Genomic DNA, 26,305 nt, shown 5'->3' on the forward strand with positions numbered 1-26,305 from the left:
TGCAGTCAACTTAATATCACACATATCTGCATCTTCAAAGCATTCTCTTTGGCTCAGCATAGCAACAGAAGCATAACTGTTAGTGGTTATTTCAAACTTTAGGTAATTGGATGCCCCACTACCCCACCCACTAAGCAAATAAATTGACTTTGATGTCCCTTTAATATGTCACAGAAGAGAAAAATAAAGGCCTTATATTTAACCCTGTGAAAGATATTATTCTGAAGATTAACATTTTCAAATGAATACTAAGTGTAAAAATAGTATTCGTAGTCCATTCTTTCAGCTCCTTGCTATATTTGTAATATAGCATCTCTGATGACAAAGCTGATTTGTCAAGGCATTTCCCTACAAACAGGGAAATCTTTTTTATTATAGCCAATTATTCCAAAGATACTCACTGAGATGGACTTGATCATGGTGGCCATCTACCCTGCAAGGCTCAAACCTGAATCAGTGTTCAACATCTGTGGAGTTAGACGAGAGACGAGGAGTTATAACTCATTGGCCACTGGTACATCATACTGCAGCTTCACCTAAAGGTTAAAGGGATGCAATAATAGCTGACATTACTGCTCTGTATGTCAGAGTATTTATTTTTTTGCAGCACAGTTCCAGTCTCTCTACCTGTAGCTTAAAGTAGCTTAAAGTATACCCTGGCTCCACTCTAAACTCCATGTGCTGCTGGGCAGACTTGAGCAGGAAACAACACTTCTCGCTGTACTTGTTCCCCAGCCTGATTATTTCAATCCTACCACCAATTCCGGGGCCATTCATGTCTGTATTAGGAGGTGGAAGTCACCTCAACAATTAGGTCCTTTGCTATTTTAATGGTAAGTAATGGGACTAAAGTAAATATATGGGGGTAAAAAGTCCTACATTATGAATCAACCTTAATGTAGTAGGAACACTTCAATGCTTATTCAGGCAAAATGTCACAGCTGATGTGATAATTCTAGAGTAAACCATTGACTGCAACATGTGCTCTCACTGGAATTCAAACATGGTAATTCTTTTATTGTCATAATCTGTAAATGTTAATGTGTATAAGCAAGCGATGCTTCCATGTCAATCTCAACTCTCTTCTTTCACATACCTAGAGATGCTAGATATATCTTAAATAATGAAAAATGTACCTTGGTACCTGTTTTAGTCTGCATTCCCCTTGTTTTTTCCCAAGATTACATGGATTGTATATGGTGTTAGAAAAAACTTATTCAAATAACTCATTTAAATAAAGATCAATTTGCAAATTGTACCAATGACATTGTACAGACATATGTGTGTACATGAACATGTAAAAAGTAGAAAACACGCAAGAAAATTTCCACTCAATACATTTGAAAAATATTAAGATTTGGAAAACATTAAGACATCTGGGTGTACAGCACATGTAAACCATTTTGTGGTGAAACCAGAAGTGATGAATTGCACATTTGCTGGTATCAGTACAGTATAACAAAGTCAGCTCTTTCCTTTTCATCAATATAGCTGATGCTTCAGTAATAGGCTTTGATTAAAAAAAACCCCAAACATAAAAACCCAGTTCATGCCTTAAAAACATTTGTGTACAGAACAATAACAGTAACAGCATGTGGATTTAAATGAGCTACAAAAAAAATCTTAACAGAAGCAGAGTTGTAATACACCGATCATTGATCATCTTAATACCAAAGACATCTGGCTGCATTTTGCATCTACTAATATTAATGATGTGATTTAAAATCCTTCAGCTTTAAGGTTGTGCAGCCCTGGAATTCCAGACCCAAGATTATATATTATATCATTTACATACAATTATATTCCTTAGATAATAATTTTGCTCAAAACCAAATGCTGACATTTTCAGTATTTATGTACAGCTCCTGACCCGTCTTTCATGTAAAGCTCCATGCCAGGAAAAACCTTACACAGAAATTCAGGGACATTGACTGTAAGAACAGCAGCAGCATATTATACAGTAACAGATAATCACACTGTCTCACTAAATGTAATGTCATTGTCTAAATTAGGAGCTTTGCCAATATACTGAAAAGTCTCCTAAATTAGATACACCAGATCTTCTTTTTGAGGATCCTCTTACCATCTACAGAAGCCAAACTCCATACTGAGTGACAATTTCCCATCATACCTCTACATATCTTATCTGAAGGAGCAAGAATTCACAAAACTTTAGCTGGGGATACAGACTGTGTTGAGTTTAAAGATCTTTGGCAAATCCTAAATGTGGTGCCATGAATTTCTAGCCCTACTTCTTTATAGGGCAGCCCCTCTGTGTGCTACTAAAGCCAGTAAGATGGTGATTAGTTCTGTGCTATAATTCATTTACTCCCTGACATTCCTTGCATCTTCCTTTCCCAAAGGCAGTAGAAGCTAGTGGAGGATTATATGTAAAATTGTGAAGGGGGAAGCATGCCACAGAGCTCGGCGGATCCTTTGTTAGGCTCGTACTTACCTGGTTCTGACTCCCTTCTCTAGTGCGTGGTGGGAGAGAGTGGTGCCTTGCTTGCCTGCTCCATGACTGGATTTGTAAAAATCCTTATCTGGATAATTTGTAGGGAGAACAGTCTTATGGGGTGCCATCAACCCATTACCCAGCTGCTAAGCCTGGACCGTGCTTGGTTTCCCACCAAGGCACCGCAACTGTGAACGAGTGTGCTGCCAGCGCTGTGGCAGGGGATCAGCGGACTGTGGTGGTAAAGCCTCTCCCTGGGGTTCCGCCCAGAGTCGGTCTGCAAACATCGGTGATGTAGCTGGGCTACAGCATGAAACTGGCATTCAGAGAAGGTCTTGTCTCTGCCAAGCATGAGATGCAGGCAGTATATCCTGCTCCCATCACATCACATGCGCCCCATGACAAATTAAAAACCAGATCCCAAAGTTCTTATGCATGCTTGCAAAGGGGATTTTTCTTCTGTTTGTGGTACTGGCTTCACACATGGGAAAGTATTTTACAAAAAAATCATAAAAGAAATGGCACTTCCATGCAGGAAGAATACTTGTTTGGCTTACAGGTCAAGGTAGACACTGAAGTACATATCTAAGCAGTCTTCCTGCATATGGCCAGTCTCCTAAACTGGGACCATAAATAAGGTTATGTTAACATATTCACTATATTTACATGTTACATCAAGACAGTTATAATCAGTCTCAAGTCTAAGTAATCTATCCCTATATTAGCTTTAGAACATGCAAAAAATAGAGTAGACATCTGTTCCATCTAAGATACAAAGAAGGGGTGTGTTTTCACTAAAAACACTAGAGTTCAAAACTTGACATCATCAGTAAAATGCTAATAGACGTTTTCAAGTTGTATAAACCAAGTGTCTAAATAGAAAAGGTTTGACATTGAAGGGGAACCCATCCACATAAAATAAAACTCTTTAAAATGGAATGTAGCCAGTTTCTAAATACATTCAAATATTACAGTGTCTCTATAAATAGAAAACTAGATAGTGCTGAAGAGCTAAAGCAGTCCTTTCCAAATCATTCAAGTGTATATATTTCTCTCTCTTCACTATCATTAATACCCAGTTGCTTGAGCTACAGCTGTTCTACCCTTTGGCAACAGTTCAAGTAACTTCCCCTCTTCTCTCCTTTGCAACCCTACATCTTCCATTTTGACACCACAGAGTTGCCAAGGCATATCTTGATTTCATAAAGTTTTAGGAAAAATGCCACGTCCCAGACTCTGTTGGGGTGTGTGTAGCCAACCGAAGAAGCATGTCATAAATTCACCATGGTCCTTCAATTGTCACTCAGGTAGTGGCACATCTCTAGGCCCAGCATGATATCCAAGAGAGGCTATGTGCTGACAAGCTCCCTCTTACTTGCACAGAGCCTGCTGAGAAGGATTTCAGAATAAACTTGATTTATTGGGCCTCGGACATGATATGGGGACTGAGAATTTGTTGCATAGTCCTGCAGTTGTGATGGCTTGCTTTGACTGCCAAGATATTTCCCCAGTGTATAGTGCCTTGATAACGTCATTGTTATGTGCTGACTTTCTTCAGAGGGATTGGATTTCACCACCTGCAAAAGAAGTGACATATGTGAGTGCTTTCTGCCTGCACCTAGAAAGACACAGAGCTGTGTGTACAAAAATGCTGAGACACTTCTCCACAAAGCAGGTCCTGATACTCTTACGTTGAGCTGCAAGTTGCTCGCAAACAGTATTTTAGTGGGCCAACTTGCTATGTTACATACTAATTGAAATGCAAGATCTTATTCACTTAAGCCTTGAAATCTAAATGTACAGGCCCATTACACTCAGTTGGCTGATTCTGTAATGCCTTTGTATATTAGACTTTGTTATCTTCATTAAGGGCAATTTATCTGAATGACAAAATTCATACTTAACAGCTCGTCTGTATTTTTGCCATGGGAAAAAATAAACTCAGGACAGCCCTGACTTGCAGGAAGGTTTAAATCCTGCTCTGATCCCAAGCACTTGAGGAACATGATGTGTCTCAGCTGTGAGCCCTGCAAGAATGTCTCACTCTCAGGTCTTGATGCAAACCTGGCCCAGCTCCACACCGAGATGAAAACACTCATGTGTCATGTTTCTCCAAGAAGGGAATTAAGGTGCAATTTAGCATCTCTCTCCCTGGGGCATCACACTGACATAACCACAATGTGGTTCAGCAACTTAGTGCAGAAGAATGCTCTTCCTTGGCCCCCCAAATATGTCTAAAGCTCTGGGATTATCAGGTTTAATTTGTATGGAATAAACAAATACCCATGGACTAACGAGAGAGAAAGTGAAAGGTTGTCGGAGCCTAATGACTGGTGGGGTGGTCTCCTGTGAGATGCTGAAGGTCTCGTCTCAGTGAACACACAGTCACTGATGAATAATGAAGCAACTTCAAGAGAGACAAAACCTCAAAACCTTGTGCAGATGCAGGACAGAGGACCCCAACCCAGGTGCTGGCAAACCCAGACAAAGCAGAAAAGGGGCCAAGTGGTTAACTTATTTTTAAAAGAGTAAATACATGCTGACTTGATAGCTCTGATACCCATCACTTTTCCTGCTATATCAATCACAGCAGACACTTGAAAAAGCAGACTTCATTTATTAATGCTTATATTTATGCAGAAGCATATTAGCTTTTCAAAAATATAATGTATATTTACTGTCACTGAACAGCCAATCAGAAACAATGTTTATACATAGTGCAGCTCATAATGAAGCAGCTCATACAAAATTAAATGTAGAGTGAAGGAATAACATGTGCAAAGGCTTGAAAGACTGGGCAGAGAAGCTATGAGGGAGCTGGCTGAACTAAAAAAAGACCAGGAATTATCCATGTAGAAAATTAATATATCCTCTGATCAATTTGATACAGCTAAGCCAAGGGCTGTTATTTGTTTTCAGGCAATTACTGGAGGTTCATTTTTCTAAATTAGTGCCTTAGATCTTACAACTATTTCAAAACGATGCCACCTTGAACCAGTCACCCAAACTGCATTCCTGTTAGGCATAATCTCCCAGGAATGCAATCTAATGTTCATCCAGCAGCCAGCCACTGATTAAGATACCAAAATCCCAAGGTTGCTAGTTTTTATGTTGTGACCATGATTTCATTGCCATTAAACTAGGAAATAAATCTGAATTAAAAAATAGGTTCCATAAAGGTCTTTATAACTGCTGGCCAATCTACATCTCCATAAGCATTTGTGAAGAATGACATAATTGAAAAATCAAGTTCGCATGTGTGCATAGAACTAGAAGTATGTTTGGGCAGAAAGTGCCAGAGTTATGCAAGATTTTTTATCCCAGATCAATATATTCCCTTTGTGAGTCCAGATCCCCTGGCAATCTGACAGAAGATTGTAGGGTCTACAGAGCTGTGGACTTCTATGCTATCCGGGAGACCCGAGGCCCTCTGATGTGCATTGGTGGGAATTCAAATAATATATCAGAACAATCAGGGGAAATAGCTTTCTGTTTGGCCAGCTAGTGAGAACTAAATGCGAACTGCTGAATGTATTTCAGTTCTTGTTTTCTGACTGCACAGAATGGCCAGCCCTCTGTTCTCGCATGGCCGTGCTTTAGCTCAGGTGGCATTTACAGAGGGATGCTGTCTTCCTGGAGTTTAGGAGGTCATTTTTTAAGAGAAAGAAAGTGAAAGTACAAAGCAGTAGATTTAATCCATCTCATCTGTTTTCTTAAAACATGAAAAGCGCTGGGGTTTTACACAGTGTTCTTGGCTTCGACCTTGGAGGCAAAATGCCATTTTCCTAGCACAAACTGCTTCAGCACCTGATGAAACTCCATTTGCCAGGTTGCAGAAATAAACTGATGATGAAACTGTTAAAACTAACGAGGTATCAAAAGCATTCAAGGACTTTCTTTTTGCTTTCCTCAAGGATCAGGTCTGGTTTTTGGTGGCTGATAGATTGTCCTGGGCACATCTATGCCTCTTTCAGGTGCAACGACCTCTTAAGCCTCATTAACAAGAGCTTTGTGAGCCTCGTTCTCCCCTGATCCTCCCTAGAAACACATACTCTCTGTTGAGAGTCCTCTGGCAGAGAAACAAGGCCAAATCTGCACATGAGCTCATACAAAATGATGGAGGAGTGCATGAAAAATGCTGATGACCGATCGCACCCTGCTGTTTTCCACCCAATTCCATACCAAGCATCTGAAATATTTCACTTTGAAGCTCTCTGTTTCGCTCAAAAGCTCTGTGGAAATGGTGAGCATCAGCAATGACCCACGAAGACACCAACATCTGGGTTCTAGACAGAAAAGGGTCAATATAGCCGTTTGGGTGAAATGGGGGGAGGCATTTACTCCATGGGACTATTTATCCATCGCATAAATATCTGCTCTGTGACCTACTCCCTCTTTTCCAGCTCCATTTGGACTCAGCTGCGTTCGTGCCTCTCTCATGTACTGAGCAGAGTAGATTAAAGGATCGGTTAACTAACCACGCCTGCTGTGTTTGGTCCCAAAGCAGGACAGAGGCCATGGCAATGGGCCGAAAACATGTGAGCTGCTGAGGAGCCTGACGTGGAAACCAGCTGTGAGGTTGACACACAGCACGTGAGGTCAGACGGCTCTGACAATGCTCCCAAACCTCTGCTCAGTCCCAGTGAGCCTCATACTGGAGCAGAAGCCCAACCAGTGGCAGGTGATTGCCTCCCCACTCTCTCTTGGGAATGCATTTGTTGTCCGGCAGACTGTCTCTGATATTATATCTCTGTGATATTTAAGGAGAAAAATCAAAGCCTTACAGTTATTCTGGTTTTTATTCTGCTTTATGCAAAGGTGACTGCTGTGGCTGAAAGAATTAAATATAATCCACTGGCTACAAGAAAAAAGTTAGGCTTGCTATGCTAGTCCTTGGCCAGCAGACACTGCAAGGACATGCCAGAGCCTATGCTTGAATTCTACTGTCATCACCACTGAATTTCAGTTTGTTTGTTTTAAACTACTCCTAGGTTTAATTAGCCACAGTATATTTTGTTTTCCAGTGTATACTGTGGGTGTCTGATGAAGGAAACCTTATTTTTAGATCTTTGCTTCTTTCGGATCTTTAAGAAAAATATATCATAGCTATCCTGACATTTCTTCACAGCAAGAGTTAGTGCTTCCACTTTATTCCTGGTGTCATGGCCCACCTTTGCACCTGTGAAGCTCTATGGAGCTCCTGTGTTAACCCTGCACACGTCCAGGTCCTGGGAACAGGTCTGGCCAAGAGTGAGGCTTACAGAAAAATAGGCATGACTTGGCAAAACAAGCAAAGGGATTTTATCCTTCTCTTGAGAGGTTCAGAAAACATTTGGTGGTCTCTCTTATTTGAAGTAATTTGTTTTGGCAGAAAACATATTCCTAAGGGTGATAGTCTTTTTTAATATTCGTGCACTTTTGATAACGGCAAGAAAAAAGTTCTAGGGTTTTCGCCATAAGAATTAACTTGTGGAGTTGTGTCTTCTAAATGATACAAATTGCTTGTGTCGTTATTCTAGTCATTAACCAAACTCCTGAGATTTCTTCCAACTAGTAGCTTTTTACTGGCTCAAAGCCTCTAGCTGACTGTGAAACAGCATAAATTCATTAACTCTTGGTTTCAAAGAGACTTATTTCATTGCATCCTTTTTTTTCCTCCAGTTTTAACTTTTTGGTAACAATTTCTTCTCATTCTATATTACGTTCTGTGAAAGAACTTACATGTGTCCTCTCTCTTTTGATCACTCAGAGGAAATGCAATGTTCCTGAAAGATATGACAGTTCAAGTTTTATGGTCCTAAATAGATTTTAATGGAATAAATTGTGGTAGTTTCCTAGTCTTTTGTTAAACAGACAACCCAGATTCAGTTCATAAGAATGAAGATCCTTGTAGCATCACATGCAATTTCTTACTGTGCTAAACATGACTTTATCTATAGAGGTAGCAGAAGGCTTCTCTGCCCTTACATCCAGCAGTGAATTGAGGCATGGGGTTACTGATGATGTCTGAGTGCACGATTCCAGTTCTCACTGAAGAAATATTTTTTACTGGGAATCAGGAGCTAAGCACCTGGAAAGATAGGAGCCTACTTTATTCCTTAAAGCTTTTTCTGGTTTCCAAAGGGAGTAATGTAATATTCATGGGTCTTCTTTAGGGCAATGAATGACGCGTTTGGATTCTCAGCAGACTGACCACTCATAACAGGAACCTAGGAACTGGCCTTTTATACCAACAAGTTGGTGGCATGGGTATGAGGAAGGACTTGGTTGGAAGCTACAGGAATAGTCTGGTGGTGAGTGTTCTTTAACTTTCACATGCAAAATTACTGTCATCAGCCTTATGGCAGAGGGTACCTGCTTACTTGGCTACTCAGAAATTATACTCTGTTTTCATTCAGGGTTGCCTGCACCAAACCAGGGGTGCACTTCTTCATTTGCTATACATAAGGTACAAGAAATCCCAAACTAAAACAGATCCTTCCTTTGCTGATGGGGAATAGCACTCACTATAAAAAGACACACCACATACTCAAAATACATCTTAAAGGAAACCAGAAATACTTTAAATATCGTGTTTTTCAAACTCTTTACTTTCACTGGTTTGGCAGCATCTGGGCTGATTTTGTGCCTAGATATAATAATGTGTTTGCTTATTCGTTTTTTATTTAATCCATGGACTCCTCTCATTTGTAATATATTTTGAAGATTCCTTGCCAGAACTTTGAAAGAACAGAAGAATATGTTCTCAGCTGCCCTACTCACATATTTTACCATGTCCCCGTTTCACCAGTCCAGTAGTTAGAAAACAGAAGACAGAATTTCTATAGATTTCAGACAAAAAAGAAAGCAGAATTATGGGTGTGAGTGAGAACAAGAGACTTACACTTCTGTTTGTATAGTTGGTCACTGTAACTACCCCAGATAACTCTCTCTCAGACATGCAACAACATATACAGCAGTAAGGTTGGTCTTTAAATTTTAAGCTCCATTTTAAATGTACCTATGGTTCGATGGGATTCTGCTGAGCTGCTCAGTTAGGAATGCTTCACACAAAAACCTGTGAGACTGAGGTATGGCAAAAAGATAAACTGACTCCATGCGGAAGCAGTAGGGATATGTAACGCACAGCAAATAACATAAGAACCTGGAAACGGTGCAACATCCTTTTATAGGGGTTACCTTTGCAGAAGAGCATGCTTGTTTTTATTTCAAGGAATCACCACTACAGCAGTTCGGTCTGTCTTCGGGCAGCGTTGCACTCTGAGCGGCGAGGGAGAAGTGCCACCATACAAACTGCTGTCTCCATGGATTTTATTCAGGCCTAACTTTGAGTCACATATGTGAACCTTGTTGCATACCTTCTAAGCACCCGACAGTTAAAATCTCTCTTAAATACCTGGGAATGATACAAGTGTAAACTATTACCTCATGGAAATGGCAGCCACACTTCCCTTGCAGGAATTCTTTGTAACGTCCCATGGTGATGACAAAGGTGTCAACAACTTCATAGCCGAAATTTTTTGCTGTATCCAGAATAATCAAGTTTTCATTCCATAAGTTTTGCACTTCTGCCTGCATTCCAGATAAAATATTGCAATGTCTTGTCAGAAGGACTGTTTAAAGGTTATTGTATGGAAATGAATAGCAAAACTGCATTTTGAATAAAGCAATTATGTTACACTCCAGACATGAATTACTATAAATTCAATCTTGAAAATAGCTATTGCTCCAAGACTGTTGTAGACTTCTGCAGAACTTATAATTAATTTTCAGTAGTTGTGCAGCTTCCTTCATAGGAAGATTTCAGTGTTGTTTAAAATATAATTACTGGGTAACTTTTTAATATGTATTTAGCCTATATGAGGTGTAATTCAGAAAAAAAAAATCTATTATAAAGTTGTCTGCAACAAATGGTGAAATTGTTCCTGTAAAGAAAAATTCAGCTTCAAATCAAAGTCATTGAGACTGTTGATTAAAAAGGAGTATAGGGCTATGGGTATCTTAGAAATGGTTATACTGAAGAACAGATTATTATTTCTCAGGATACTGCAGGAAGGCCAGGAATAAAAAAAGGTTAGCCATAAATTTGGTAAGGCGGTGGATTTGATACTGCAGACAGAAGGGCTTTAAGAGTAGCTGGGGTAATCCAGAAGTCCAGAGCACCCAAACCACATGGGTAATTTGGCATATGATTCCAATATTGAAAGGGAAAAGAATGTCAGTTATGCACTGTAGTTGATTTCTGGAGTTTTATAAATTTACTGGATGAGAAACAGAAAAAAGTAGTCCTGGGAAGCCTTTAATACTCTTTCTATGCTTTCCCCACCTACCTTCGATCAAAGTTCTGCTGCTTCGTGCTAGGACTAAACTCTGCTGAAAGCTATGGCAGGAGCTACAACAACTCATACTGATGGCATCATATTGATGCCAACGATTTCCCTACTGTATCCTAATTTGGTCATCTGGATAAATTAAGGAAATGGTTGGAATCAGTAAGAAGACATTCAGTAGAGACAAAGCAGATAGTACTAACTTAGAAAAAATGGGCAAAATCTGACAGGGCAGCCTCCACAGTGAAAAGAAGGGTGCGAGCAGCAGTAAGTCACACACTGAATACAGCAGTGTATTATGGCTGCAAAAAGACGTTGGCGCCAGTCCCCAGTGTGATAGGAGTGCTGTACGTAAACTGTGAAAGCTAATAATTTTCTCTTTTCAACACCTGTGAATAGCTGGAGCGCTGGTAGGCATCATTTACTCCATTCTGCCCTCCGGTGCTTCCCAGCCCCGTCTCATCCGCGCATTTTATATGTGTTCAATAGAGAACTACCGCCCAAATTGTAAATAAAAATATTGAATTGAATGAGTTACAGAGCACATTGAAGTGAGCCCATCTGTTACTCTGAGAGTCTTGGATATGATTTAAAATGACTGTAACATCCGATTAATATACAAATAACAGGCTGGATTCACCGGTCCATTCCAGCTGCGCTGTAATGTTCTGGCTTCATCGGTTGGTTTAGACAGATTTATGGAGAGCCGTGCAACGCAGCCAGACCAGTGAATCTGATCCGGCAGTAACCATGGAGGAAGCCTGGGGAGGGCCTGTGCTCGACGTGGTACACGGAGCAATCTGCCTATCCCCAGCTCGATTTCTCAACTTTGGCAGCAGGCTTAATATTGGAGCTTCTTCTGGTTCTTGGGATGGCTGATTGAGCGCGGCGTCTTGAGCAGTGCTCTGATTGTAGTGGAATCCACAAAATAAGGCAAATTAGTTTGAATCCGTATTAGCAAGCAGTATGAGCAAAGGCAAACACTAATTTTTCTTTGATCCACCTAAAGCTTGCTCAGCAGAGGTTGTAACATATTTTGACCAGACAGCAAAATTATTGCTGAAATGACAAGTCTTCCGTGAAAATGCATTCTAAATGTACTGTAGCTTACCTGTGACAGAGAATGTATTCCGTCCACTGGGAGGTGAAAGCCCATCCCTATGGATTTGATAATTACCAGGATATTTGATAGATTTTCCCTGTTTAGTGAATGAAAAAAAAAAGGACACACATTTTACTTATCAGACACATCAAAAGACATCGCATTTTTATTTTTTCAAAGTCACTTAAGTGCACACCCATGAGAAAACAAATGAAATGTTTGTGTTTAAAAATTTTTGTCAAGTTGTTTCTCATAATTTATCATATCAAGATTTGGAATAACACCAAGTACATAACATTACCTGTTCAACACCTTTTGGATAATTTGCAGGTGATTGGAATTAAGCCACTGAACGCCACCTACAATTAATACGGTCTGGTCTGTGTTCTCCAGGGGACGTGATCTGAAACCCAGAAAGGAAAAACAACACATGTTGCCTTAAAACAGATGGCAAACATTTTAACTGCACTGCACTGCATTTCAGTGAACTGTATCTGGCATCCTGATCAGAGGCCTGATGTAATTTTCTACTATTTTTCAACCACACAATACGGTCTGCACACGTTATGTTTAATTGTTTATGGACTTTAATTGTAAAATGTGTTAAACACATTTGTGAATAGAATGAGAATACAAACAAGCCAGCAATAGAGTTTGTACGGTACCTCTGCAGCAGTTGTTCCAGTGCTTTTTCAAAAGTCGGTCTCTGGTTTGCGTTCATCCAAAACTGGGGATAGTAGGAGTAACTGATAAATGTTTTCCCCTCATTGATATTATGATAACATTTAACATCATGAGTCTTTTGCCATTCCTGAAGAGTCTTATTCACCCTTTCTATTAGATAGTACATCATCCCTCTGTTAGTTGAGTCACCTATAAAAAGAATCTTTGGATGGAAAAAAAGGTATGACTTAGAAGTTGTACATTCCAAAAACCAAAAGTGAGGAAAAGAATACAGCTACTTTGCAGGTTTTTAAACACTTCTTATAATGTTCAAGAAAGATCTCTGTGAGCTGCCAGTTCTCCAGCCCTGACATCTCAATACTAAAGTTCTGCTTCAGCAAAATCTGTGTGATCTGATTAACAAAAAGCTACATGTTTCAAAGACAAAAAGTACAGGTTACAGATGGCTATAGCTGCACAGTTAGCCCTGCATTTTCATCCTTGTTGATAATTTCTTTTGCTTATGTTTATATTTACTTCCAATTGCTAGTACAGAGCCTCTTGTGATTGCTTGCAGTTTCCTGCTTTCGTTCCTCCAGTTTTTCATGTGGCTTGCTCCTACACAGCACATCTTGGTTAATGTCTGTCTTCCATAAATGTGATTCATTAGAATTTACACCAAAGTAACACACACACACACACACACACACACACACACACACACATATCAATGGATGCAGCTGCTGCCTTATTTGTAGAGAGATGGTCTTTCTGCAGTTTCAGAGGGGAAAAAAAGGGGAGTTATTTTGGTGGAAGATAATCTGAATAGAGTCCTGGCATGTGTGATGTGACCACCAGGAAGCATTGTGGCCTGAAGGGAGTTAGAAGTGCTGCCAGGATGACAGAAGTACTTCAAATATCAGCAGTCTTTGCTGGGCTACTCTGAACTTGCAAATGAACAAAGAAGTAAGATTTGGGCTTGCTCCTACTTATTCTGTAGAATCCCCTGACAAATCAAGCATCTCTGTATGTGGAGACCACGAAACTTAACGTGGGTTTTTTTTAATGTAATTGCCCTATTTTTAGTGGATAGGACTAGCATTTCCTCCTGCAGAAGAGGACGTGTAAGCAATGACAAGAGTCCGAAGGGGAAGAGAACTCAGGTTCACTGTCATTTGCCAATGAAACTGTGTGCATAGTCGGTTATTACCACAGTCACCTCAGCCAGAAATCCACATAGAGGAGCATAAATGTAAAACTGGGAGTCAGAAACCCCATAGATCCATAACACAGTAACAGCCCAGTTCTCTGCACAGGGTTTCTCCTACCTCCTCTGGTACCCACCCTCTAAGTTGGGTTTTTGTTGTTTGCTTTCTTAATTTGATTTGGGGTTTGATGCTTTACCACTTCCACCTTGAATATTTGGTTATGCAAATAGAATTCAGACTGCACAAGATTACATGTTCAAGAATACATTTCCAAAGCTTCTCTTAGAGATTTTATGTGGCAAAAGCATCTTGGACTCCTCTCATCTATCACATCTCTATTTATCTGTTCCCTTCAGGAATGACACAGTTTTAGGAACTGATTCCAGTTCCCACTGTGAACCTACTGTGATTAAAAATAAGCCACACAACAGTGTACCAATGATGGTTCCCACAGAACAGAAGCAGTTTCAGGTGAACATAACCTATCTGGTGGCAGAGCCAAGAATAGGCATGACAATGACTTGAACTTCCCATGCCTTGCCCATCATGGACTGCAGAGAAGCCCTTGATAGATTATGAATAGTAGCAAAGAAATTAAAACAAGCACTGAGCACATAGAGGCTCTTTTACCTCCTGTCCTGGACCTCTCAAAGCTGCTTCATAGAGTAAATTCTTAAACAGCTGCTGTTCATGCTTGTACTGCACAAGCACTTCTCTCACATGCAAGGGGATTTCCAACTCTTTTTACATCATGTCAGAAGAAACCTCTTTAAACCAAGCATAACATGACTCACAGAAGTCAAGGATCCTTCGGTCCTTGGAAGGCCTGGTTGGATATTCTTTCTTTCCCTCTTCTGACAGACTCAAACATGCACAATTAGGAAGACAGTCCATGCTTACAATATGTCCTAATTTTAAAGTAGGTTAACTTGAGGTTTTAAACAATTCTTTTAACTTGCAAAATCTGTTAATCTCTCCAGTCTGTCTATATCCATGTATCTTTAATCTCCATTTCATAAGTCCATCACTGTAGTATCTAGATGTGTATCTATTTAAAAAGCAGTTCTCAGATATTAGCAGGCAAGGATATCATTAACTTGCAATGCGGGTGAGAACATTTCTGTAAAAATACAACATATCATTAGCAGAATAACAAACAGGCTCTACCAGGTTATACACATAGAGCAGTTGGTAGTACATGCTAGATTGTTTCTCTTCTAATAACATACAATACCATTTTGTTATCACTGCACATAGGGACTTCTAATTGCAAAGGAGCATATTCAGCTATTAATTACACTGATTTGGCAGATGTGGCATTTTTAATTCACTCTTCATTCTACTGTGACTAAGATTCAGATAATTATTTTCTCCTTCTAACTGTATTTGGTCTAATCTCATCTACCACTGATTTCAAACAGCAGAACAACACCCTTCATGGAAAAAAAGGAGAGAAGAACCATGGTGAAGGCCAATGAACATGATACACGAATGTCTTGCTTTGCCGACATTGTGTATTCTCTAGCAATTTAAGTGTGAAGTGTCATTCTAAATATTCCCAAAGTCTCAAACATTGCAGAGCATCAAAGACTGAGATTGACTCCTCAGTCTCCTTCCCATCTTTTTGTTATGTCAAAATTAGAGCAAATCATACACCACCACCACCCCACCCCAGCCCCCCACCCCCATTTACATGATTAAATACTTTAGCATTGTAGGGCTTTACCGTTTCTACACCTACACACACACACAGACACACAAGCGGTGGATCCATGAATGAGTTTTCAAGGCTGTGCTGGGGTACCTAGCTGGCCAGGTCTGCGGATGGGAGGGCACTATGTGCAGTCATTTAGAAAACCAGTACCAAGAGAGACAAGTTAGGGACGATCACCTCTTAAAAGTGGCAGTTCTAGTCTGTAAATGGCATGATGCTGGGCACCATAGGAAAATATCAGGTGGGCCTTAGAATAGTACTGTTGTTGTCCTGATGTTTTGAGAACATGAAGGGGGTGACAGGAGTCAGAGCAGATTCCTTTAGAGTAGTCAGTATAACTGTACGAAACAGATAACTGTTAGGGCCCAGACATACTTCTAAAAAAATTATCACAAGACTGATGAGACTGCACACAGCCCATCTCGGAAGGAGTGAGTTCTGCGCCTCAGAATATCTCCATTTTCACTCTTAAGTGAGCTTCTTATGAGGAGGTAAAGCAGAAGCTCAGGAGATCAGATCAGACAGCTAATGCTATTGAGTGTCTGAGTGTCCATGTAGGAATGTACACTCGTTCCTAGAAGAAGGTGTGGCTGAGCCGGATGAGTCAGGAGTGAGACAGATGGCAACATCACATTGGTGAGGAATACAAGTTGTTTCACTAGGGAAATTAACCTGAACACTCAGAAACAGGTCTGCTAAGAGGACAGTCAAGACTTGATGTAAGTGGGGAAGAGAGAAATGAGCCAAAGTAGACTTGTGGTTGTACGGAAAGCCAGACCAAAAGTGTAGGTCATCCTCAAAGATGTCAGTCAATTATAGCAAACCATGTTGGCTTTCAGTCAAGAAGCCTTTGACTGTTCAGGTAAGTATGAGCCATACCAGGACTGTATCTCTGGAATCAAGCAAATCTGTTTAACTCCAGCTACGTCTTTCACAGTGAAATCACAGCATTGTTGAAAGATATGTCATTAAAGCCAGGACTGCATTATGTGAAACCTATAGTCCCTGCCCTCCAGTCCTGATGGAGAGCTCTGAAGTCTGTTTGCAGTCTTCATGGGAAGGTATCAGCAGTCTGGGGATTTTGAAAGGAATGCTCTCCCGTAAGTCCAGAGAAGATGTCAGATAGAATGATATGCATCCCTTGTAATCCAGTGTATCCCAGACTGGTGGATGCACAGCACATTACCAGCAAATCTGCACACAAAGCATCCATTCATTAAGACCATGTCTGCATCCAACAATCTGCTTCTAACTATTGGATCAACCATGCTATGAGACACGTAAATCCTGGAAAAGTAAACAAACTCTTCTTTTTCTTTTCCCTAAAAAAAAAATTGAAGTTGAAGAAGAGGACATCCTACCTGCTTTTCAAACTGCCCTTGTGTGAGCGGGCCAAGCACATTTTGTTGGGGTATGCAGGCCATCAGAAAGCACCTTTCAAAGTCCACCTTTTGCAAGTCAGCTTCATTTTCAGCAAAGGCTTGGAAGATGCAAAGGCTAAAATAAGCAATGCTTAGCCCCAGCAAGCAAATTTATGTCCTTAACTAACCCAAGAGCTTCAATGAATTCCAATAATCACTTAGTGTAATTGAATGTGTGGTAGATATGGCCACATTTATTTCTATAGGGTTGCATGAACTTACTGTAGTTGTGTGTGTCATGTGGTATTTCATATAATTTGAACCAAGGGCTCTAGGGATGATTCTGTATTTAGCTCTATGACGATAATGAGCAAAATGATGGCTCAGGTGTGTAGAATATGCCATATCTCATTTTCCTTACAGTCTGGCACAAGGCTTAGTCATGTACTGTTCAGGTCAATGGGGCATTTGTCTACAGGATGACTAAAGGATCAGACATACATAAGGTTATAATTTTACCAGACAAAAACCAACGCTTTCACACAGACAGATGTTTTCAGTGTCTTCTGTTGCAAATGTTTTGTGTGAAAAATTCCATTATAGCTTAAAGGCTTTAAAAGATTGTGTAAGCATAGTGGAATTCACTTCTTAACCAGACCTATCATTATAAATTAACCACACTTAGGAAATTTAAACACCTGTAAGTCCAAAACACTACTTAACTCTAAAATATTATTAAGAAATTTTAAGTTAAAATTCCTGTTTTAACAGCTGAATTTTAAGTACTTCAGCAAATATTGCCTTTTCATATTTCCTGTTCTTAATTACACATGACTCAATGGTACTTTATTATAAGACTGAACTCTGAGTAGTATTTCTGAATGATAAACAAAATACATATCCCTTCTGCTATTGAGGCCAGCTTTCTATACGCTGCTAATTGGATAAATAATTACCTGTTAGAACCCCTTTTCCTTCACCCATTTTTTAAAGTTCTTGCACAAAAATCAAAGCATCATGTCTTAATAGAATTGTATAAATCTTACAGCAAAAACTCATTAACCACAGTTACAGAGGATTTTGTTGAGCCAATATAATACAGATATAATATTTTTATTATGATTGCTTATTTCTTTGATTCAGTTAGGACATACATGTGGACTTCCCTAAGAACAACACAGCCTGCATCTCGTTAGCCTTAGTAAGAGTTTAAAATGGAGGAGAAAAAAGACTGCAGATATTAAAAGTGGACTGAATGAAAATCTACTCAGCCAGAATCACCTTAGCCTCAACACTTCAAAATTTTCCTGTTTACTGTGTCTGAAATGCAAACATATGTCTGACTAGTCTTGCTAACACATCGTAAAGCAAAATAAGGCCTCATAAACTGTTTTTGTGGATGTATATCCTTTCTCATGTCTCAAACAATCTGAGTGTTATTGTTTCGCTACAGGTGGTCTTATGTTTTTATGAAACAGAGACAACTTAGCTCAAACACAGACAAAACCAAACTAATTTTGCACACAACTAATATGCACACAAACTAAAACAGCAGTTAATGATGATGTGAAATCAACTGGAAGTCATAGCCAGGGAAAATGGATTTCTGTCATAGAGAAAGGAGATGACAATTTTAGAGATAAGCTCTGAAAAGCAAATCAATTTTAACATAAGACATGAAAGCAGCCTGGAGTTAGAAAACAAATTAGAAAGCATTTTTTTAAGGCTTATTTATGATGCAGATAGGAAAGAAAGGCTCTGTTTGGGTGACCATAAACATATTTCAGAAACACTGAAAATTTCATAAAAGAAATAAATAAGCAAGAGACACATCTGAATGCTGCATTTTACTGTTGTTCTATGAAACATGAGAAAAACAGAATGATTGCACTTAAAGGTACATGTGCTGCATTTCAGCCAAAAAGAGCATTCCCTTTACATATTATTTCATCAGTTGCTGAAGCGCACCCAGATCATGGACACAGCACAGCAATGGTTAAGTCATTGCATGCTTCCCTTCACATTCATTAAAAGTAGAAAGACAAGTAGGATTTTTCTTTTTTTCATACAAAACTAATAGGGGAGCATAAGAAAACAGCCTGCAGTAATCATAGTTGGAATTTGACAGCGGCATAAAGATTAACACCTCCTTTTTAGAAGAAAAGACATAATCACAGACACTTATGTTGTTTATAATGTCTTGTCATGATGTTTTTAATTGTAAGAAGTAAAGCCAGTGGATCAGAATAGTGAAACTGAATTATATTTTTTCCAGGACAAAAATCAGAGACTTCAGCCTAGTGGATCACAGATGTCTTGCTTTACCTGTAATTCCTGGTGAAATCTTGCATGACTCGGAATTTTTTATGAAGGTATTCAGAAGTGAAATTCAGTCCCAGAGGACTGTTAGTGTTGTGATGGAAGGTATGATGTCATTTGACCCAAAGATGCTACAGATATACATGTCTCTGCTTTCCTGAGGAAGGATTGGTAATTATGTGGGGTGTATGGAGGTCTTACTGCCTTAGTTCAGAATAAACTTTGAGCAAGAATCCAGACGTAGATCATGATACATGACTCCTTTGTAAAGGATTTTAAACTCCAGAGACCAAAGTTACACAAGCTGAATATTCAAAGTGTGGTGGCATACTAAAAAAACCCAGAATACAGAGGCACATAGGTTAGTTGAGCCCATTTTGAGAAGTGGACACATGAGTGAGTTCTGTTGTTCTTAGCTAACTTCAACAAATGACAATATAAATCAAACAGCATTCTAGATCATCTCAGCGTCCTCACTTGGGTTGATGATTTTTGCCCTTACGTTTTGCACTCATGCTTTTTTTGCAGTCTGCTTACATTTCTAGTGTTGAAACCTTCCACTTATTTTATTATGGAAACTATGATGTCATTAGTTTGAGAAGTCAGTGATCTCTGTAGTGCTCAAAGACAAGGTATATAATGGTTTGAAACTAATAGCACACATTAGGAAATATAAATATTTATAGATGGTTACTGAAATCTCTTGTGTACTAAAAATGTATTTGTTAACAAGAATTGTATCTTGCTGGCTACTCAATAGCCCCCTTATAAAAGAACCAGGTTGCTTGAACATATATAATAGCATACAATGCAACTGACAGGCAAAAGCCTCTTTCACTGAGCACCTGAAAAAAAAATACTTCTTCTACTACATTGCTTAGACTATGTAAAGTAATTCTAAAGTTTGTCTTAATCACAGGCAGAATCAGGACCTTATCACCCAAGCAGAGGACAAGTTTTAGTCATCTGACTTAGGTATGAAGAAAGTCTTTCTTAGTCCTTAAGTTCTACTGACATGAGGGAGTTGGTCCAGGCTCTACATTTATTCTTTTGGTGAAGGAAACAAAAATGCTATTGCAAAATGCCACACAACACCACTGCAAAGTGATGACAAAAATAACATCAGAGGGAAAGATATAGGAGAAATATACCAAAAGGGGAACATGCACTAGAGTGATGACGTTAAAAGAATAAACCAGTTACATAGACATCTGTGCAAAGGTAACAGGAATGACTCAGCAGATTTCTACAGAGCAGTGAAGGTTATCAGACAATGACGGAAGACTTTTGCAGAAGGTGCAGAATGGGAAACAACTGCAATTAGTTTTACAGAGATTTTTCTTGCATGGCGTTAGTGTAGATCACATAGGATCTGGCTCTCATCTGACACTAGAATAGATCAGTGATCTCACAGAGTCAGAATATAGTGGAATTTGAATTAAGAAATCAAGCTCACAAACATTTCATATACTTGATTTTAACGGACCCTTAACAAACGCTGTCCTGTTTTTGACACTGGTGAATGGGAGTGGTCGGATTCAGGAGGCAGGAACCTCAGCATAATCCTCCCAGCAATACCCTGGCAATCCACTTCCTTAGCGGCATATTGTTCTTCTGCTATCCTTCAATTGTCTGACCAAAGGGTGTTTGCTTATTGAAACAGCCCGATGTCTATGGAAATTAAAGACCAAAGCAAAGCTATCAAATTCTTCTATATTTTTTGCTGTGGTCAATCCAGAAGTGCTTGTTTTGTACATGAGGAGCAAATCAGGCTTCTCCTCTGTCATATAAACCTATGTTTTTTTAGAAAAATATGTTAGGAGAAACCCACAGCCCTACAGTAATGGAGAAAACCACAGGCAGGAATAAAGCCAAATGGCAATGAAGGACTTTATGCAGGACAAGAAATTCCCAGAAAAGAAGGAGGAAATGTTAATTGAAAGACTATTATTTTTGTATTTGTCTATACAGAAATGCTCTTGGATTTTATCAAAATGCCACTTTTACTTACTACTTTCTTACCTGAACAATACACTATAAAAATCTTGATAACAATTAATTACTTACTTTCTGGATACTTGTATCCTCAGTAAGGTACCTGAGCCTCAGATCAGAGCTCTCTCTCAACAGTTTTACAGTCATAGCATGCTTATTAAGGAGACCTTGTATTTCCAAGCAATCACCTTAGAAGCTTCACTACAAGAAAAGAATGTGCAAGAAGACTTGGTAAGATTAGTGTGCACAAGCAATGCCATGCATTAGGTATGCAGCAGAAGAAACCCAACTTGCATGTCAAGTGTGAGACAAACTGTGACAACAGTGCAAATCCATCCTCCATTTACGGTCCTTATATACTCACTGCAGGTCTACCTGGTAACCACATACACCGTAGGTCTTGAAACTCCGCTGGTGAGACCTAAGCTCCTATGTGAAATGGCAGCAGACAACTGTGTCTGCATATGAGGCTAAATTATGGATAACGGTTGGTTTTCGTCCCTGTGGATTTTCCATCCGAATCTTTTTCCAGTTATAATAAAAAGGGATTTTTCTTACACATCAATCATAAAATTGTTTTTAAAGCTTCAGGACACTAAACCTCCAGGTAAAAAAAAATGAATTTAAATGTAAAATCTGTTACGTACCCTTCTGCCCTCCACACAGCGCTGGAGCTCGGGCTTGGCTAGCACCGAGTACCGGCAGCCGTGGGGCTGCCACGTTATTTCTCTCCAGTCGCAGGTCCTGTTGTCAGAGCAGCTGAGGCAAGGGACAATCCACTGCCCTGGAAAACAGCAACAGGATGTCAGTACCTCCCTGTATTTTTGTGAGTAGCTTTATTATACAGCAAGTGAGATATTTTTTGAGTATTTTGTCATGGGAGTTTTCCCTATGTTAAATGCCCCCCAACCCTTTGAAGAGACTATTTCTTCCTCTGTGTTACGCCCTTTTCATTTAGCTATGGTGGGAGTTTTTCCTTTCCCTGAAAGAGCTGCAAACACTCAAATTTGACAGTTGTTTGTGGGTTTGTTTCCCAGTTCCTGTTGCCTTTCTCATAGCAGCTTGTCCTTTGTCCACAGAAGGGATATGAGGAAGGGAAAGGGGGCGAGGAGGGTGAATGCAAAAAGAAAATATTTACATTCAGAAGGGTCTAAAGACAAGATTCATTCTTATCTACAACTAAACATCTAAAAGTTGGGTCGCTGGTTGAAGCTAGACTTTGAGAGCCCCTTGATAGAAAAATGAAGCAAGAGAGGCTGACTTCCCCTCAAAAATACTTATTTCTTTAACTTGTGAGAATTCAGAGGACTGTCCCAGGTTACACATATACATTTCGAAGGTGAAAGTAAGGTGAGATGAATAACCTATGTGATTTATTAGAGCCTGATCCCTATTTTCAAAAATGATTTTGCAGATCAGGAGCATAAAGTGGGATTACCAAAAGTCAGTGGGTTTTAGGCATTTCTTACCTAAGGTTGAATGGTTTTGTTAGTTTGGTTTTCTAAAGCTGTTCATTTCCAAAATCCTACAGGAAGTCTGAGGGATTTAACTTCTGAAGGAAGACAGAAAACTTTTCAGTTGCCTTTATATTCAGATCAATGCAAGAAACATTTTTTCTAGCCCACAAAGGTGTACCATCCTGACAATATTTCCCAATGTCTGTTTAGCTCTGCTAGCAAAACCTGCGTTTGCTCTGATTAAAGGCATTACACGAGGAACACCACAGAGGCCCCCAGGTCCTTGTGTCAATGCTATCAGGCCTTGCTAGCACAGCGGGGTTTCTCACCACAGCCCAGCAAACAGCTCCAAAAGCAAATGTTTGCAGAGTAGACCTGGCCTTAGAGTTCGTGACTGTCACTGCTACCAGACAGCAGCTCCGCAGCCAGCTGGGTGTGCTTCGCTCTGTGTGATAGATTGCTGCTGCACAAGAAGCCAGAGCAAAAAACCAAGGCTGCTGCCTATCGACTTTTATCAGGCTGGGGACCGAGTGGGAGGCTGACCGAAGCAATCCTGCAGATCCCAGCAGCCTTGGGAGAGTCAGCTGCTACCTCAGGAGCAAGGGAATTTCCAGGGAGGCAGCCTGCGCTCGCACTGAGCAAGTCCCAAGCGAGTATGTTTTGGCAAGTAGCAGGGTGAGTTGTTTTAGCAGATAAAGAAGTCCTAAATAAAAGCACCAAGAATTGTTTGTACGAGAGCCCGTGCTAGTACGTCTAAGGGCAGAATATATCCCACCGCAGCTCCATCTGCTGCGTAGCCTGCAGAGCTGCCGCTGCTTCTGCCCTGCGCAGAACACGCTCATCCCACCCTCAGCTCCCCTTGCAGATGATGTGCAGCAAATAATGGCAGACGGAACCTAAATAAAAGCTTGGACCCTGACTTTGCCACGCTGTGGGTCAGTAAGCATAACCCAGCTCCCCCGGTTCCCATGGGCACAGGTGCCTCCTGAAGGCTGCCGCTGGGCAAGCAGCCCGGTTCAGCGTGGAGGAAGGCGGGGAAGGAGGGATGCTCAGGACCATGGTGGTAGGGTGCAAGCAGGGAGACGGAGCTGCCCAGTGACCCTGGCTCAGAGGAATTTCAAACTTGCATTGTCTGTGTCCTAATCACCCAACTGTTTGTCCTTAAGGACAACGCTCCCCGCTCTTTTTATCAGCTGAGGACCACTTTAAAATTCAAAATTCATTAGGACAGGAAAACAGCGTGATTGTAGCCTGGTAATTTGGGGCGGGAGAAGAGAGACCTGAACTTTGGTCCCTGGGCAGGATCCTATGTAGACTTTTTATCTAGGGGTTAAAGTGAATCTTTATCTAAAGGTACACAGTGGATAACCAGGTTCTGGAGCAGGGAGTGCTTTTCCAGTTGAATATCCTGCTCAGCTGGGAAACTGAAGGCTGAATTTAGACAATTCCTCTTTCTTGCAGCCTCCAATGCTGGCCATTGTGAATCCCTTCCTCACACTGGCCCTCCCTTGCCTTTGAGGTCCCTTGCTCGAGGTTGTGGCCTCCTGGCCACCACTGGGGCCAGGCTTGCTTTGACCCCCCCAGATTTCTGTTGTCACTTGTGGATCTTGCCCTCAGCTCCCTCTGCACCTGCTTTGCAATCCATGGGTAAAGGACCATTCCCAGCTTCGTAGCAGTTGTACGAAGAGACAGAAAAGTGCAAGGTCTCAGATAACGCAGCAATGGGTGCCATGCAAATACCTTTTATTGCTTTGTGCCTTTTCAGTAACAGAGCAGGGACAGAATGGTTGGTTGGTTTGAGGTCTGGACTCTGAGACTACCACTACTGTAGCGTTCTTCATAAATGATCTGAAAGTTGGTTTGGGCAGTGGTTCACATTTAAAAATTATATGAAAACTGGGCAGGTTTTTTCCTGACGTTGTAATTTTTCTTTCAAACCAAATACATAAAAGTTCTGGCAATGTCTACAACATCTGAGATCCCTCATTTTATGGAATTTTCTTCTTAACATCCCACACATTTATGAGCTGATCTGGTTTTAGGTAATAAACGAGAAAAGTAGAACTATATAAAATGAATATTGAGAAGCTGAGACATCTGAACAATAAAAGTTTAAACTTTGGCAACAGAAAGTGATAAGTACCTTTTGAAAAGCTTCCTTCAAATAGTTTGTTTGATTTATATTCAATAGCTCTCTAGGTATATTAAGAAAAAAATAGATCCATTTTTGCCATATGCTAAAGGTTAGTGGCAAGTGTAAAAAAATTAGAGATTAAGGATATACGAAGATAAACTCATGTTTATAGGATGCACTGACATTTAATGCTAACAGAATAGTTGTAGTTTTTATATTTACATAGATTTTTTAAATGAGGCATGTAAATTTACACATTTTTAATCCAATTATTATGAACTTTTCCTATTGTAACTTCACAACAGTTAGTCAATGCATTCCTAACCTTCAAAAATAAGACTGTGTTAAAAGATAAAATGAATCTCATATGTAAAAGAATACAACAATTAACAGTGAAAAATTGCAAACAATCAATATTAGTTTGGAAATTAAGCTTATTTTCTATTGCAATTATAAGTTGCTTTTTCCCCATTTATATAAGGTAGCAGCACACAATGCAGCTTTCAACACCATTTCCATCAGCCTGCATTTTGTGGTGCTTCAGCTAAAAGAGTTATCATTGGCTCTACCAGGCAAGGGAAAGTTTACCTACAATTCAATGAAAGAGCAGGAAAGAGAGAGCTGCTGTTAGTTTATTCAGAAATTAAAAATTGGTAAGAACAAAGTTTTATGAAAGCCTGTAAGTAGGAGGTTTCCACAGGAAGAATGAAAGTAAACTGGATTTTTGGCTCATTAGAGCAATTTATCAGTCGCATACATAAATCTTCTGCTTAAGATATGAGATTAAACATTGCCAGTACTCCCAAAGACTGCTCTCCTAAAATGGCATGAAAAGAAATATACTTTTAAAATAATTTGTTAGGACTGTTTACTTTGTATTTAAAACATATTAGCCTAAGGTTAAAAGTTTTAACCAATAAAGGCTGTACACTTAATTTGATAGTTTTGTTTCTTCTTTCAGCCTCTTTTATTTTTATTCAACCCTTCCCATTGTCATAGCCACAAAACCACATATTTTGCTTTCAAGATCAAAATCAAAGTTTTTCTCTAGTGCTGAACAATTATCCATATAAAAAGAAAAGAATATTCTAAACTGACAGCTCAAAATTTAAATATTTAACCTAAACTGCTGCTAAAGATAGTTTGTTGATTTATGACTAGTTTACTTTTACATTTGGTATCTATTTGGCACCCTAACACTTTTAAAAAACTTCTTCTCCTTGAATAGGCTATAGAAATATTTTTTCTTTTTCTTTTAGCTGCATTTATGAAAAGTAAAACTAAAATTATTTTTAAAAGGACACAATTTTGATGCTACAGAATAAATAGCCTTAGACCTACAGACTTATATCCAAACTGAAATTTACTGTTTGTAACCAAAGGAGACACTCATTTGGTTGAACATCAGTTTATGTCTCTGCTGGACCCAAATCCAGATAGCTGTCGAATGCAAAGAGAGAGCTTGTACAGAATTATGTTAAACTGGATACAGTTGTAGAAAGTGTGGAAAGTGGGATACAACTAAAACGTGCATGTCACAGCCATGAGGCAGAACATTAGAAGTTAA

At 39.7% G+C, this 26,305-nt stretch overlaps 1 protein-coding gene across 1 annotated transcript in view; it reads right to left on the reverse strand.

The window, feature by feature from the left end:
• Positions 1-1,226: 1,226 nt before the first annotated feature.
• CPED1 (cadherin like and PC-esterase domain containing 1) overlaps positions 1,227-26,305 on the reverse strand; it is a 170,010-nt gene continuing 144,931 nt past the window's right edge. The window contains exons 25-30 of the mRNA XM_075025008.1: positions 21,795-21,931; positions 12,553-12,773; positions 12,189-12,290; positions 11,897-11,984; positions 9,881-10,027; positions 1,227-4,032 (exon numbers count right to left, since the gene is read on the reverse strand). Coding sequence (XP_074881109.1) covers positions 3,805-4,032; positions 9,881-10,027; positions 11,897-11,984; positions 12,189-12,290; positions 12,553-12,773; positions 21,795-21,931 — 923 coding nt within the window. The 3' untranslated portion in view covers positions 1,227-3,804. The remainder of the gene's footprint in view (positions 4,033-9,880; positions 10,028-11,896; positions 11,985-12,188; positions 12,291-12,552; positions 12,774-21,794; positions 21,932-26,305) is intronic.

The sequence above is a fragment of the Buteo buteo genome, chromosome 4 (assembly GCF_964188355.1).
Source record: "Buteo buteo chromosome 4, bButBut1.hap1.1, whole genome shotgun sequence".
Classification (NCBI taxonomy): Eukaryota; Metazoa; Chordata; class Aves; order Accipitriformes; family Accipitridae; genus Buteo; species Buteo buteo.